The sequence below is a fragment of the Schistocerca piceifrons genome, chromosome 6, assembly GCF_021461385.2.
Source record: "Schistocerca piceifrons isolate TAMUIC-IGC-003096 chromosome 6, iqSchPice1.1, whole genome shotgun sequence".
In the NCBI taxonomy this organism is placed as follows: Eukaryota; Metazoa; Arthropoda; class Insecta; order Orthoptera; family Acrididae; genus Schistocerca; species Schistocerca piceifrons.
Window position 1 is genome coordinate 485,317,791 of NC_060143.1, and position 17,421 is coordinate 485,335,211.

At 45.3% G+C, this 17,421-nt stretch overlaps 1 protein-coding gene across 1 annotated transcript in view; it reads left to right on the forward strand.

The window, feature by feature from the left end:
- LOC124803399 (facilitated trehalose transporter Tret1-like) overlaps nucleotides 1-17,421 on the forward strand; it is a 134,550-nt gene that overhangs the window by 100,304 nt on the left and 16,825 nt on the right. Inside the window, exons 3-4 of the mRNA XM_047264583.1 lie at nucleotides 5,294-5,505; nucleotides 14,718-15,254. Coding sequence (XP_047120539.1) covers nucleotides 5,294-5,505; nucleotides 14,718-15,254 — 749 coding nt within the window. The remainder of the gene's footprint in view (nucleotides 1-5,293; nucleotides 5,506-14,717; nucleotides 15,255-17,421) is intronic.

Below are 17,421 nucleotides of genomic sequence, written 5' to 3' on the forward strand. Positions count from 1 at the left end.
TATTCAATTTGTTTGCATCGATAAGTACGGATGGTTAGGACACCATACAGCACAAAGTAATATCACGATTAACCGAACCGACCACCATTACGGACATTGCTCACAAATATTGCTGTAATGGCGTTCGAACGACAAGCATCAGGGTATGACTGCCGTTTAAGGTTAGACTTGCTACTCACCAGAATTTCAGCTAGTAATAGCGAATACTCCGTTCAAGAATCACAAGAGAACAAGGTACACTTGTAGAAGGCCGCTTGATGCGGGAAGATTTCAGTTGGATCACTTCATGGTCAGACAGAGATTACGAAATCAGACACTGGATTGTAAGGCTTACGCAGGAGCGGATACTGACTCAGATCACTATGTAGCAGTGACAAAGAGTACGCTGAAGTTTAAGAGATTAGTCAGAAACAATCAATACGCAAATAAGTGGGATACAGAAACACCAAGGAATGACGAGTAACACTTGAAGTTCTGTAAGGCTATCGATACAGCAATAAGGAATAGTGCAGTAGGCAGTACAGTTGAAGAAAAATGGATGTCTCTAAAAAGGGGAATCGCGGAAGTTGGAAACAAAAACATAGGTTCAAAGAAGGTAAATGCAAAGAAACATAGGAAATAATTCAGTTGATCAATGAAATAAGCAAGTACGAAATGTGTAGGGAAATTCTGTAATATCGAAATACAAGTCTCTAAATAATGGAATAAATAGAAAGTGCAGGGAAGCTAAGACGAAATTGCTGCAAGAAAAAATTGAAGAAATCGATAGAGAAATGATTATCGGAAGGACTGATCCAGCATATAGGAAAGTCAAAACATAGGTACAAAGAAGGTAAGTGCAAGGGAAACATTTCAAATTATTCAGTTGACAAACGAAATAAGCAAGTACAAAAATGTGTAGGGAAATTCTGTAATATCGAAATACAGTCTCTAAGTAATGGAATAAATAGAAAGTGCAGTGAAGCTAAGACGAAATTGCTGCAAGAAAAAATTGGAGAAATCGATAGAGAAATGATTATCGGAAGGACTGATCCAGCAGCCGGCCTGTGTGGCCGAGCGGTTCTATGCGCTTCAGTCTGAAACCACGTGACCGCTACGGTCGCAGGTTCGAATCCTGCCTCGGGCATGGATGTGTGTGATCTCTTTAGGTTAGTTAGGTTTAATTAGTTCTAAGTTCTAGGGGACTGATGACCTCAGAAGTTAAGCCGCATAGTGCTCAGAGCCATTTTGAACGGATCCAGCATATAGGAAAGTCAAAACAACCTTAAGAGCGCAACAGGAATTCCGCTGTTAAATGCAGAGGAGAGAGCAGATAGGGGGAAAGGGTACATTGAAAGCCTCTATGAGGGGGAAGATTTGTCTGATGTGATAGAAGAAGAAACAGAATTCGATTTAGAAGAGATAGGGGATCCAGTATTAGAATCAGAACTTAAGAGAGCTTTGGAGGACTTAAAATAAGAAGTGACAGATAACATTCCATCAGAATTTCTAACATTATTGTGGAAGTGGCAACAAACCGACTATTCACGTTGGTGTGTAGAATGTATGAGTGTGGCGACACACCATCTGACTTTCGGAAAAATATCCACACAATTCCGAACAATGCAAGAGCTAACAAGTGCCAGAATTATCGCACAATCAGCTTAATAGCTCATGCATCCAAGTTGATGACAAAAATAATATACAGAAGAATGGAAAAGAAAATTGAGGATGTGTTGGGTGACGATCAGTTTGGCTTTAGGAAAGGTATAGCCACCAGAGAGGTAATTCTGACGTTGTAGTTGATAATGAAAGCAAGACTAAAGAAAAATCAAAACACGTTCGTAGGATTTGTCGACCTGGAAAAGGCGTTCAACAATGTAAAATGGTGCAATATGTTCGAATTTCCAAGAAAAATAGGAGTAAGCCATTGAGATAGACGGGTCATATACAATATGTACAACAACCAAAAGGAAATACTGAGAGTGGACGACCAAGAACGAAGTGCTGTTTAATTTGCACATCGAAGTAGCAATGTTAGAAGTAAAAGAAAGCTTCAGGAGTGGAATTAAAATTCAAGGTGAAAGTATATCAGTGATACGATTCGCTGACGACATTGCTATCCTGAGTGAAGGTGGAGAAGAATACCATGATATGCTAAATGGAATGAGCAATCTGATGAGTACAGAATATGGACTGAGGGTAAATCGAAACAAGGCGAAAGTAATGAGAAGTTGCAGAAATGAGAAGAGCGAGAAACTTAACATCAGGACTGATGGTCATGAATTATATAAAGTAAAGGAATTCTACTATCTAGGCATCAAAATAACCAATGACGGACGGAGCTTGGAGGGTATGAAAAGCAGACTAGCACTGGCAAAAAGGGCACTTTTGGCCAAAAGAAGTCTGCTAGTATGAAACATAGACCTTAATTTCAGGAAGAAATTTCTGAGAATCTACATTTGGATCACAGCTTCGTATGGCAGTGAAACATGTACTGTAGGAAAAACCGAAACAGAAGCAAATCGAAGCATTTGAGAAGTGGTGTTACAGACGAATCTTGAAAATTAGGTGGGCTGATAAGATAAGTAATGAGGAGGCTCTGCGCAGAAATGGAGAGGAAACAAATATCTGGAAAACACTGACAAGGAGAAGGTAAAGGATAATAGGACACCTGTTAGGACATCAGGGAATGGCTACCATGGCACTAGAGGGAGCTGTAGAGGAAGACAGAGACTGGAATAAATCCACCAAATAATTGAGGACGTAGGTTGAAAGTGCTACTCCCAGATGACGAGGTTGGCGCAGGAAAGGAATTCATGGTGGGTCGCAGGTCGCATCAAACTAGTCAGAAGACTGATGACTCAAAAAAAAAATCGAATATAACACTTGAGGATACTCGTGTTGGCTGTCTCTTTATTGCTTCAAATGGTTGAAATGGCTCTGAGCACTATGGGACTTAACAGCTGTGGTCATCAGTCCCCTAGAACTTAGAACTACACTCCTGGAAATGGAAAAAAGAACACATTGACACCGGTGTGTCAGACCCACCATACTTGCTCCGGACACAGCGAGAGGGCTGTACAAGCAATGATCACACGCACGGCACAGCGGACACACCAGGAACCGCGGTGTTGGCCGTCGAATGGCGCTAGCTGCGCAGCATTTGTGCATCGCCGCCGTCAGTGTCAGCCAGTTTGCCGTGGCATACGGAGCTCCATCGCAGTCTTTAACACTGCTAGCATGCCGCGACAGCGTGGACGTGAACCGTATGTGCAGTTGACGGACTTTGAGCGAGGGCGTATAGTGGGCATGCGGGAGGCCGGGTGGACGTACCGCCGAATTGCTCAACACGTGGGGCGTGAAGTCTCGACAGTACATCGATGTTGTCGCCAGTGGTCGGCGGAAGGTGCACGTGCCCGTCGACCTGGGACCGGACCGCAGCGACGCACGGATGCACGCCAAGACCGTAGGATCCTACGCAGTGCCGTAGGGGACCGCACCGCCACTTCCCAGCAAATTAGTGACACTGTTGCTCCTGGGGTATCGGCGAGGACCATTCGCAACCGTCTCCACGAAGCTGGGCTACGTCCGGCACACCGTTAGGCCGTCTTCCGCTCACGCCCCAACATCGTGCAGCCCGCCTCCAGTGGTGTCGCGACAGGCGTGAATGGAGGGACGAATGGAGACGTGTCGTCTTCACCGATGAGAGTCGCTTCTGCCTTGGTGCCAATGATGGTCGTATGCGTGTTTGGCGCCGTGCAGGTGAGCGCCACAATCAGGACTGTATACGACCGAGGCACACAGGGCCAACACCCGTCATCATGGTGTGGGGAGCGATCTCCTACACTGGCCGTACACCACTGGTGATCGTCGAGGGGACACTGAATAGTGCACGGTACATCCAAACCGTCATCGAACCCATCGTTCTACCATTCCTAGACCGGCAAGGGAACTTGCTGTTCCAACAGGACAATGCACGTCCGCATGTATCCCGTGCTACCCAACGTGCTCTAGAAGGTGTAAGTCAACTACCCTGGCCAGCAAGATCTCCGGATCTGTCCCCCATTGAGCATGTTTGGGACTGGATGAAGCGTCGTCTCACGCGGTCTGCACGTCCAGCACGAACGCTGGTCCAACTGAGGCGCCAGGTGGAAATGGCATGGCAAGCCGTTCCACAGGACTACATCCAGCATCTCTAGGATCGTCTCCATGGGAGAATAGCAGCCTGCATTGCTGCGAAAGGTGGATATACACTGTACTAGTGCCGACATTGTGCATGCTCTGTTGCCTGTGTCTATGTGCCTGTGGTTCTGTCAATGTGATCATGTGATGTATCTGACCCCAGGAATGTGTCAATAAAGTTTCCCCTTCCTGGGACAATGAATTTACGGTGTTCTTATTTCAATTTCCAGGAGTGTATTTAAACCTAACTAACCTAAGGACATCACACACATCCATGCCCGAGGCAGGATTCGAACCTGCGACCGTAGCAGTCGCACGGTTCCAGACTGCGCGCCTAGAACCGCTAGACCACCGCGGCCGGCTTTATTGCTTCCCAAAGTAAAAAAGTCTACCCTGGCATCGTATCTCTACAGTGCAAACCTTTTGTGGGGCTGTATTAAAGACACGGTGTACAGCAATAACCCCAAAACCATTATTGAGCTGAAACCAGCCTTTCAGCCCGTCATCGACAGCATCGATGTTCCGACACTTCAGCGGGTCATGCAGAATTTCTCTATTCGTCTGCGCCACATCATCGCCAATGATGAGAGGCATACCGAACATGTCGTAATCCACATCCGAATAGCTGTAGTAACGTTTACATGTTGAATAAAGTGTGTGCACGCAGTAGTTTGTAAGTAATTTAAGCTTTTTCCACGTAGTTCAATAATTGTCAACTTGAACATCAGTTCCTTGTTATCTATCTTCCTGTTTGAAATAAACAACATCAGAAAAAGAATGCTATCAAAAGGTCCTTATGACTCAGATGTACTGTCACCTACTACTAAAAAGATGTCACAGCCGGCCAGAGTGGCCGAGTGGTTCTAGGCGCTTCAGTCTGGAACCGTGCGACCGCTACCGTCGCATCGGGCATGGATGTGTGTGATGTCCTTAGGTTAGTGTTTAAGTAGTTCTACGTTCTAGGGGACTGATGACCTCAGATGTTAAGTCCCATAGTGCTCAGAGCCATTTGAACCATTTTTTGAACAGATGTCACACAGGTGTAGATTCGTTTCACTGTTGATTCGTAATTTTATAACGGAAAGGTGCTACGGAGATGACTGGGAGACTGTGTTTTTGTGGTCCGCAGTGAACCTGGCGACGCTGGCGAACGGCTACTGCCTGGGCTGGCCGGCGGTGGCGCTGCCGGTGCTGGAGAGCAACGGCACGGCGCTGCGGCCCAGCCCGCTGGAGTCGCCGCTGAGCAAGGACGAGGCCTCGTGGGTGGCGGCCGCCATGATCCTGGCCAGCTCCTTCACGCCGCCGCTGTACAGCGCGGCGAGCGCGCGCTGGGGCCGCAAGGTAGGGGCGCCGGCTATCGCTCAAAGCACCGGTTTCCGGCGATATCGGTTTTTCCTTGCTACTTCAATCACACTATTAAAACCACTCAAAGTAACCGGTTTCTGAAATAACCTATTTTGGGTTTTCTATTCCTATTAATTCCTGTGATAAATGTAAAAGTCGAACAAAGATCGAAAAATCTGTTGCTATTTGGTCTAAAACTGACATGGTGAGACCGTGGCTGTGTACAATTAATGTAGGTTAATTCTTACAAAGAAGAACACAGCAACCAGCCATTATTAATGTTATAACCTAGCCAGTAATGCCACCCGAGCCCGCTGCCAAAAGATTGGCAGCATCAAAGTCCGGACGCCGTCCGCATAAGCAGCGCCAGCGAGACAGCAAAACGCCGCAAGTCTGCGCGCGCCACCGCTGGCTTCTGGCTTCTTAAGCGCTGGAGTCGCGAGCGCTAGGAAAGTTCTGTATTCGCCGCTCAGTTGTATACTCGCCACCGAATTGTGTACTTGCTAGTCAGTTGTGTGTTCATCGCAGCAGAGTTGTTGTTTGTCGTCAGCCGACGCTGACCTAGCCGCTCCGACTCGAACTAGACAGATCTCTGTAGACACGGAGTTCACTACCGTGTTTCTGTATCTTCGTAATAAAGATAAGTACCGACTTTTATTTAATCAGAGTGTTTGGGTTTTCATCTTTCTGTTCACTGTTCCAGCGGACCGGTCGGCCCGCTATTAAAAGTGTGGCGGTGACTTCGTAAGCCATTTCTACAGCCAAGTGTTTGTCGCTACGAACACCGCCACAAAAATTAATACTGCCATTTAATTAGGTAAATAGCGCCGTTACCGGTTTCGAACTGGCAAGTTCATCATCAGACGGCTGTTCACATGATTTTCAAGATACACTTTACGGACGATACTGTAAAGTGTATCTTGAAAATCCTGTGAACAGCCGTCTGATGAGTAACTTGCCAGTTAGAAACCGGTAACGGCGCTATTTACTTAATTAAATGGCAGTATTAATAGTGGCTGGTTGTTGTCTTCTTCTTTGTAAGAATTAACCTACATGAAAAATCTGTTACTATTCTTTATCCATCTTGACCTGACTGGAACCTAATTAAAAATTCTTACGCCAGACGCGTTTCTCTTTTATTTATAAATCGTCTTCCGTGGCTTTTCTGCAAATTGGATACATACGTTTATACATTTTTGGTTGTTATAGGTCAAAAACAGCGTTTTATTTTTAAAGTTTGTCTGCAACATACTTACAGTGTTTCTTTACATACTCGGCTCCCTCCCTACTTGCTAGCAGCGGTTGGTGTCGAAAGGCTACATTTCACATCTGCGCTTGGCAGTTTTTGGCATTCTGTAGTATCTCCTGCCCTGCACTATTTACGATTCACTTTCTTAAACTGTTTTTCATTCTGAACTGCCGCAGTCTTTACGTCTGCTCGTTTGTTTTCGTTCTTGTTGTGAGTCTTCCCAACCTGTGAAACGACTCTTTTTTCTCTGTCCGCGCGCGCGCGCGCGCGTGTGTGTGTGTGTGTGTGTGTGTGTGTGTGTGTGTGTGTGACAGAGAGAGAGAGAGAGAGAGAGAGAGAGAGAGAGAGAGTTATTGAAATTGTCTTATATGTATGTAGTGGAATGGATGGGGGTGGGGGGGGGGTGAGTTGATTTTTTTTTTAAAGGGGTGGGGGGACAGGAATTATAGGACAATCTGGGAGGAGATGGTAGTGGTAAACGGAGCCTGTGGTTATATGTGTATATTTAATGTTATATTAAGTGGTAAATCAGTTTAAAGAGTGTGTGGTTTGCCAAGTTGGTCTGATAATTTATGAGTTGTTTCTTTTCTGTTATAGGATGTGGTATCTTCCTTGTAAGGTGAGGGCGTGGTTTTTGTTGTTGTTTATCCTTATGGTTTCCATGTCTGAGTCTCTGGCTGTAATTTTATGTTGGTGTTGGTGTAAGCGTTCTGCAAAAGTTCAATGATTTGTCCAGTACTTCTATGCTCTTAGATGTTTTTTGTATCTGGGGTCAAATGTCCTCCTGGTTTGATCTGTGTATCTTTCATCACATGCATTGCCTGTCGGTTGGTATATTCCTGATTTCTGATACAGATCAGTTTTTCCATTGTTTTTAGAAAGTATTTCTGAATTGAATTGTTGGTTTCATGAGCTATTTTTATGCCTTGTTTTTTTTTTTAAAAAATATTGGATATTCTGTGTGAACATTTGTGGTTAGAATGCAGCATTTCCTGTGTTGTACTATTTACAAGGCACTTTCTTAAACTGTTTCTAATTCTTCACTGCCACTCTGGGCACTGCGGAATGACAAAACCTGCCACTTGCAGATGTGAAATGTAGCCTTTCGACACCAACCGCTGCTAGGAAGGAGAGAGGGAGCAGAGTATGTACAGAAACACTGTAAGTAACTTGCAGATCAACTTTATAAAGAAAATGCTGTTTTTAACCTCAAACAATCGAAAATATACAGACGTATGTACGAGGTGCGACAATAAAGTAATGAGAGTGATTTTCTTTGCAAGATGTGGCAACCCTACAGGCTTGCGTAGGCACAATATCTTTGACCTTGGTCTATAAGCTGCTTCTAGTCCAAGCGGCACATCGTTGCAACTGTTAAGTCGTGAGTTGTGTTGTAATAAGTTAATACGTCTCCAGAATGAGATTTTCACTCTGCAGCGGAGTGTGCGCTGATATGAAACTTCCTGGCAGTTCGAGTCTCGGTCGGGCACACAGTTTTAATCTGCCAGGAAGTTTCAAGTTAATACGTGTTTGTGTCTCTCGTCACGGAAGAGGAACTGCATAATATTGCACAACGGTATGCCATTTCTTTTTGTGTTAAATTGGGTGAAAACGCGACGAAAAGTTACAGTAAGCTTCAGAAGGCTTTTGGAGAGGAGGTTATGTCAAGAGCTCAAGTTTTTCGTTGGCATAAAATGTTTAGTGAAGGCAGAACGAATGTTGAAGATGAAGACTGCAGTGGACGACCATCAACCTTACGGACAGATGTCAACTTGGCCAGGGTGCGTGAGCTCGTACAATATGATCGAAGATTATCCGTGCAAATGATTGCAGAAGAACTGAACATCAATCAAGAAACGGTTCGTCTAATAATAACTGAAGATCTTGGTATGAGAAAGATTTGTGTAAAAATGGTCCCCAAAAATCTCTGTCAGTACAGCAATTTTTAACCTCAAAACAAATTTCAGTACTACAACAGCCACCTTATTCACCAGATATCACTCCGTGCGACATTTTTCTATTTCCAAGAGTCAAAACGGCAGTCAAGGGACACGATTTTCAAACAACAAGACATCCAAAAAGCTGTGACAAGAGTCTTGGACAATATTACAGAAGGTGAGTTCCAGAAATGTTACCATCAGTGGCAAAAGCGCTGGAAAAAGTGTGTGCAATCAGAAGGGAACTACTTTGAAGGAATCAACACTAAACTTGACCAAAAAGGTAACAAACATTCTTTTCACATCAGTCTCATTACTTTATTGTCGCGCCTCGTATCCAATTTACAGAATAAGCACGGAAGACGGTTTATAAATAAGGGCGAAATGTGTCTGGTGTAAATCTTTTCAATTGGATTTCAGTCAGCTCAAGACGGATACCGTGTAGTAACCGATGTTAACAGCTGCTGCGGAAGATGGCCACGCAAACAAACATATTAAAGATTGAAAATTTTGACTCACTCAACTTCAAGGTAAACAGAATCAAAATGTTATATTAAATAGGAAAATAAAAGAAAACTTACTCCTTACACCACTCCTTGCTTTTCTCGAAAAGTGATAAGCAGTTGAATACTACAAAGAAATCACCAGTATTCTCCTATTGATTCTAATTTTTTGAAACTGTGCTCAAAATCATGTTGCAAGCGTGGAGCATACCGATATTTGGGCGCTACCGACAATCAGTGCTATAGGGTGAAAACTGAGGTCTCACCGGTCTATTTTTCGTGTTAATTCGTCCGTTTTCAATGCCTACAAGCACATAATATCATACCATGCAGGCACAAGTAGCAAGCAGCTATTTTATTGTATACTGCCAATGAATTTTTGTTATTACTGTCACCATAATTTCCTCCCCCTTTTTTTTATTTCCTCCGGTGTATTGAAGAATGCCACCATACCTAATCGGGAAATACTTTTACGAAGTGACATAGCAAAGAAGTACAACAAAGACGTAAAAAGCTTCATTTTATGTAAAATAGTGAAGACTTGCGTGTCATTTCGACACATGCATTTTTAATCTTTTATAGAAAATGAATCGTTGTATTTCTTTGCTATGTCACTTCGTAAAATTACTTCCAGATTAGGTTTGGTGCCATTCTGCAATACAACGGATGTCCGGCGACGGCAACGAGAAACTACCGTACAGATCAGGTGGGAGCTAGTCTTGCCCACTGCACGTACGACGGTCGTTTGAAAAGTCCGTGCAAAGTCCGAGAGATGGCACCACCGGCGCGTATCGTGGTCATGTTTAGTTAGTAGCATCTTTGGGAAGAACGCAGACCAAGTTTGAGCCATATTGGTCTATTTCTTTGTGTTTGCCATTCGTGTGAATCAAGGAATTCGAGTGACTGTCAAAAAATGTACGAAAAAGAATTATGAAAGGCAAAACGCGCCAGAAGACTAAAGAGAAGCTTGATAACATTACGGTGACTCTGCACCTTCGATTACAGCAGTTTATAAGTGGTTTCAAAATTTTCGTAGTAGGCGTGTGGGTACAAGTGATACTGAACGTTCTGGACGCCCTGTGGAGGTTACGACTCCAGAAATCTTTGATAAAATCCATGATACGGTGATGGATGACAGAAGAGATGAAGTGCGTAAGATTGCTAGTGCTGTGGGCATCTCAAATGAACGGGTACATAATATTTTGCATAAACATTTGGACATGAGAAAGCTATCTGGAAGATGGGTTCCGCGATTACTCACGGTTGACCGAAAACGGAATCGTGTGAAGTGTTGCTAGGATGATTTGCAGCTGTTCAGGAAGAATCCACAGGACTTTAAGGGTCGTTTTGTCACTGTGGATGAAACATGGATACATTATTATACTCCTGAGACCAAACAACAATCTAAACAATGGGTTACCAAAGGAGAATCTGCACCAAAAAAGGCCAAGACCATTCCTTCGGACGGAAAGGTTATAGCGACTGTCGTTTGGGATTTGCAAGGGATAATCCTCATAGACTATGGAATAGAGTGAAACTATTATAGGTGCATATTTTTCATCGTTATTGGTCCGTTAGAAAACCCGGCTGCAGGAAAAACGCCGGCGATTGGTCCGCAAAAAAGTCCTTTTCCATGACGACAATTCACCAGCACACACCTCAGCAGTTGTGGTAGCAAAATTATCGGAAATAGGATTCGAACTCGTTTCACATCACCCCTATTCTCCAAACTTGGCTCCCTCTGATTACTATTTTTCCCCATTTTGAGGAAATGGCTGGCGGGACAAAGATTTTATTCAAACGAAGAGGTGATTGCAGCAACTAATAGTTATTTTGCAGCCTAGGACAATTCCAATTATTCGGAAGGGATGAACAAATTAGAACAGCGTTGGACGAAGTGTATAAGTGTAAAAGGAGACTAACGAAAAATAAAAAAATGGCTCTGAGCACTATGGGACTCAACTTCTAAGGTCATCAATCCCCTAGAACTTAGAACTACTTAAACCTAACTAACCTAAGGACATCACACAACACCCAGCCATCACGAGGCAGAGAAAATCCCTGACCCCGCCGGGAATCGAAAAATAAAAAAAATTTACCCCAAAAATGTAAGTAGTTTTTATTTTTGCACGGACTTTTCAAATGCCCTTCGTTCAGGCGGACCTTAAGTGCCGACAGAAGGCAACAGGTACGTTATTGTCTCAGCAAAACGTGGGCAACAGGTACGTTAATGTCTCAGCAAAACTGTACTAATTGTTACGCCATGTCTTTGTTGCTCGTTTCCCTCGGAATTGTTATTGGAATGGCACTGGTCGCTTTTCTAATTTTCTATGACATAATATTTCAAGCCAACACAGATTTTAGGAAAAAATTACTATATTTTTTAAAACAAAAAGTTTACTTAAAAATGAAAAAAAATAGTACTGGTACTGTGGGTAATTTATCGATCTCTCGGTCTTATTACTCGTTTGTTGTTGTGGTCTTCAGTCCAGAGACTGGTTGGTTGGAGCTCTCCATGCTACTCTATCCTGTGCAAGCTTCTTAATCTCCCAGTACCTACTGCAACCTACATCCTTCTGAATCTGTTTATTGTATTCATCTCTTGGTCTCCCTCTACGATTTTTAACCTCCGCACTGCCCTCCAATACAAAATTGGTGATCCCTTGATGCCTCAGAATATGTCCTACCAACCGATCCCTTCTTCTAGTCAAGTTGTCCCACAGATTTCTCATCTCCACAATTCTAGTCAATACCTCCTCATTAGTTACGTGATCTACCCACCTAATTTTCAGCATTCTTCTGTAGCACCACATTTCGTAAACTTCTATTCTCTTTTTGTCTAAACTATTTATCGTCCACGTTTCACTTCCATACATGGCTACACTCCATACAAATACTTTCTGAAGAGACTTCCTGCCACTTAAATCTATATTCGAAGTTAACAAATTTCTCTTCTTCAGAAACGCATTCCTTGCCATTGCCAGTACATTTTATACCTTCTCTACTTCCACCATCATCAGTTATTTTGCTCTCCAAATAGCAAAACTCATTTACTACATTAAGCGTCTCATTTCCTAATCTAATACCCTCAGCATCACCCGATGTAATTGGACTGCATTCCATTATCCTCGTTTTGCTTTCGTTGATGTTCATCTTATATCCTCCTTTCAAGACACTGTCCATTCCGTTCAATTGCTCTTCCAGGTCCTTTGCTGTCTCTGACAGAATTACAATGTCATCGGCAAACCTAATAGTTTTAATTTCTTCTCCATGGATTTTAAATCCAACTCCGAATTTTTCTTTTGTTTCCTTTACTGCTTGCTCAATATACAGATTGAATAACATCGGGGATATGCTACAACCCTGTCTCACGCCCTTCCCAACCACTACTTCACTTTCATGCTCCTCGACTCTTATAACTGCCATCTGGTTTCTGTACAAATTTTAAATAGCCTTTCGCTTTCTGTATTTTACCCCTGCCAAATTCACCTACTCGGTTAATACACTACTGGCCATTAAAATTGCTACACCACGAAGATGACGTGGTACAGACGCGAAATTTAACCGACAGGAAGAAGATGCTGTGATATGTAAATGATTAGATTTTTCAGAGCATTCACACAACGTTGGCGCCGGTGGCGACACCTACAACGTACTGACATACACAAACAGCAGTTGACCGTCGTTGCCTGGTGAAACGTTGTTGTGATGCCTCGTGTAAGGAAGTGAAATGCGTACCATCAGGCTTCCGACTTTGATAAAGGTCGGATTGTAGCCCACCGCGATTGCGGTTTATCGTATCGCGACATTGCTGCTCGCGTTGGTAGAGATCCAATGACTGTTAGCAGAATATGGAATCGGTGGGTTCAGGAGGGTAATACGGAACGCCGTGCTGGATCCCCTCGTATCACTAGCAGTCGAGATGAGAGACATCTTATCCGCATAGCTGTAACGTATCGCGCAGCTACGTCTCGATCCCTGAGTCAACAGATAGGGACGTTTGCAAGACAACCACCATCTGCACGAACAGTTCGACGACGTTTGGAGCAGTATGGACTATCAGCTGGGAGACCATGGCTGCGGTTACCCTTGACGCTGCATCACAGACAGGAGCGCCTGCGACGGTGTAGTCAGCGACGAAACTGGGTGCACAATGGCAAAACGTCATTTTTTCGGATGAATCCAGGTTCTGTTTACAGCATCATGACGGTCGCATCCGTGTTTGGCGACATCACGGTGAACGCACATTGGAAGCGTCTATTCGTCATCGCCATACTGGCATATCACCCGGCGCGATGGTATGGGGTGCCATTGGTTACGCGTCTCGGTCACCTCTTGTTCGCATTGACGACACTTTGAACAGTGGACGTTACATTTCAGATGTGTTACGACCCGTGGCTCTACCCTTCGTTCGATCCCTGCGAAACCCTACATTTCAGCAGAATAATGCACGTCCGCATGTTGCAGGTCCTGTACGGGCCTTTCTGGATGGAGAAAGTGTTGGACTGCTGCCCTGGCCAGCATATTTTCCCGATCTCTCACGAATTGAAAACGTCTGGTCAATGGTGGCCGAGCAACTGGCTCGTCACAATACTCCAGTCACTACTCTAGATGAACTGTGGTATCGTGTTGAAGTTGCACGGTCAGCTGTACCTGTACAGGCCATCCCGAGATCGAGTCTCGGTCCGGCACACAGTTTTAATCAGCCAGGAAGTTTGATATCAGCGCACACTCCGCTGCAGAGTGAAAATCTCATTCTGGAACCCCCCTCCCCCCCCCCCCCCCCCCCTCCGAGGCTGTGGCTAAGCCATGTCTCCGCAATATCCTTTCTTTCAGGAGTGCTAGTACTGCCAGTTTCGCAGGAGAGCTTCTGTTTAGTTTGGAAGGTAGGAGACGAGGTACAAGCAGAAGTAGAGCTGCGAGGACGGGTCGTGAGTGGTGCTTGGGTAGCTCAGTTCGTAGAGCACTTGCCCGCGAAAGGCAAAGGTCCCGAGTTCGATTCTCGGTCCGGCATACAGTTTTAAACTGGCAGGAAGTTTCATCCAAGCTCTGTTTGACTCTATGCCCACGCGTATCAGGGCCGTTATTACGGCCAGAGGTGGTTGTTCAGGGTACTGATTTCTGAGGCTATGCACCCACATTGCGCGAAAATGTAATCACATGTCAGTTCTAGTGTAATATATTTGTCCAGTGAGTACCCATTTATCATCTGCATTTCTTTTTGGTGTAGCAATTTTCGTGGCCAGTAGTGTATAATGTAATATTTCAAACCAACGCAGATTTTACGAAAAAAATTACTCTATTCTTTAAAAGAAAAGGTTTATTTAAAAACGAAAAAAATAGTACTGGTGCTATGGGTAATTTATGAATCTCTCGGTCTTACTACTCGGTTATTAGTAAAAAAAATTTTCACCTGTTGTAACCGAGACCAGACAAATGCCGAAAAATACCTGTTGAGCAGAACTGACGTACCGGTAGAGGCTGTTTTAAGCGTTCCCTTTCCCCTCTCCCCGCGGCCAGTTGGCGGGCTACCTGTCTGCGGCGCCGTTCGCGCTGGGCGGCGTGCTGCTGGTGCAGGGCCGCACGCTGGGCTGGCTGGTGGCGGGGCGGCTGCTCGCCGGCGTCGGCTCGGGCGGCGTGCTGGCCGTGGCGCCGCACTACGTGGCCGAGGTCGCGCAGGAGCGCCACCGCGGCGCCCTCGGCACCGTCTTCGCCATCCAGCTCAACATGGGCATCCTGCTGGCCTACTTGGTCGGCGCCGTCGCCACCTACCGCAGCGTGTGCGCGCTCTGCATCGCGCTGCCCACCGTCTTCGTCGCGGCGTGGACCGCCCTGCCGGAGACCCCGCAGTACCTGCTGTCCCGCGGTCGCGACGTCGACGCCCTCAGGTCGCTGCGGTGGCTGCGCGGAACCGACTACGACGTCGAAGAGGAGCTGGAGCGCCTCAAGAAATCCGCGGCGTCCCCTTCCCGAGATGAGGACACCGGTCGCGCCCACGAGAAACCGTCTTTGGCGGACTTCTTCTTGGACCGCGCATCGCGACGCGCCTTTATCACGGTACGTAACGCAGAACGCACCTGGTCTCCCATTGTCGAAGCACTACTGTGGAGCATTGTTGTGTACATAGTCCCGCGTAGTCAGCGCGTACACAACTTTCCCACCAGAGCGCGCCCCGCTAAGCACAACAGCGCAGGCGCAGCGCTCTACGAGATGGCGCTGCCGTAAAGTTGGACCAAATTCTGCTTCAACCGATCCGCGTATTAATATGTCACGCAGCCAATGAGATTGCTGCTAACGTAGAACCTTTTCTCCTCGCGGATCACACTCGTGCAGTGATACCTGAACGCGCGAGGTATTATAACGAGTCTACAGACCTCCGATTAGTCAGTCTGCATTTGTCTGTACCAGTCTATAGTCGAGTTTCAGTCTGCACCTAATAAGATTATCATATTCCTGTACATAGCCAGGAAGATAAATGTATAGACACTTTGTCAAGTATTAGAGATATGTGAGAATAAAGGAACTTCAGATTGTCAATTGTAAACAGCATCCACAATCAAGTTACTTAATATCTATGCTTCTTATTATTTTAATAAATATGTGTGAAAATTAATCAAGTTCTGTTTAAAGTTGGTCACCGTCAATCTGCTACTCTAAGCGTGCAAGTGGCATTTCTATCGTCTGACCTAACGGCAGAAGATAAACACGCCACGATAAGACCACGAGACATATTGCTGACACTCGCCTACTTCGTTAGAGCGACAACTCAAATAATCTGATGGTGTGTGTACCGAAGGTCTTACAGTACGCACACCACAAGCATACAGTCCGACAAAACACAACTGGGTTGCTTGACGCCTCCCGACTGACTAGTTGTAGGTAAGTCTCTGTTGATCCATCGTGGACAGGAGACATCAGCTGGTCCAGTATTTATCAAAGAAATTCGCCGACAGCCGTGTAATTGAAACGTTATTTTATTTTGACTACCAGTTTTGGCATTTCCACTATGCCATTTTCAGGCTCCATACGCGTCTCTCAAAAATAAACGATACTGTCGCAGTGCCATATATTCTACATCTACATCTACATTTATACTCAGCAAGCCACCCAACGGTGTGTGGCGGAGGGCACTTTACGTGCCACTGTCATTACCTCCTTTCCCGGGGTGGCCGAGCGGTTCTAGGCGCTTCAGTCTGGAACCGCGCGACCGCTACGGTCGCAGGTTCGGATCCTGCCTCGGGCACGGATGTGTGTGATGTCCTTAGGTTAGTTAGGTTCAATTAGTTCTAAGTTCTGGGGGACTGATGGCCTCAGAAGTTAAGTCCCATAGTGCTCATAGCCATTTGAACCTCCCTTTCCTGTTCCAGTCGCGTATGGTTGGCGGGAAGAACGACTGCCGGAAAGCCTCCGTGCGCGCTCGAATCTCTCTAATTTTACATCCGTGATCTCCTCGGGAGGTATAAGTAGGGGGAAGCAATATATTCGATACCACATCCAGAAACGCAGCCTCTCGAAATCTCGACAGCAAGCTACACCGCGATACAGAGCGCCTCTCTTGCAGAGTCTGACACTTGAGTTTGCTAAACATCTCCGTGACGCTATCACGCTTATCAAATAAACCTGTGACGAAACGCACCGCTCTTCTTTGGATCTTCTCTGTCAACCCGACCTGGTACGGATCCCACACTGATGAGAAATACTCAAGTACTCCTGGATGATGCGAATTCAAAGCATCCCAAGTACTTCATTTGGGGCACTTGCGATAAGGTTTCAATTCACAACATCCAGGAATATATGGCACTATGTTTTTGAGAGATACACATGGGGCGTGGAGATGGCGTAGTGAAATTCCGAAATTCGTCATGAAAATAAAATAAAATCAGTTACACAGCTGATGGCGAATTTCATTGATGTTTAGATGTTCTAATGTGTATGAATTCCTAAGGGATCAAACTGCTGAGGTCATCGGTCCCTAGAATTTCTTTGATAATTACTTGACCAGCTGATGTCCCCTGTCCACGAAGGATCAAGAGAGACTTAACTACAACCAGTCCGTCGGGGAAGCCTCAAGCAACCCAGTTGTGTTTTGTCGGACTGTATGCTCCACACTACTTCTTCGATAATGGGAGAGACACTAACTTATGCAAAGAACAACACACACACACCCATGCATGAGGGAGGACTCGAACCCCCGGCGATTTCATTGATAATTAGTTGTAGACAA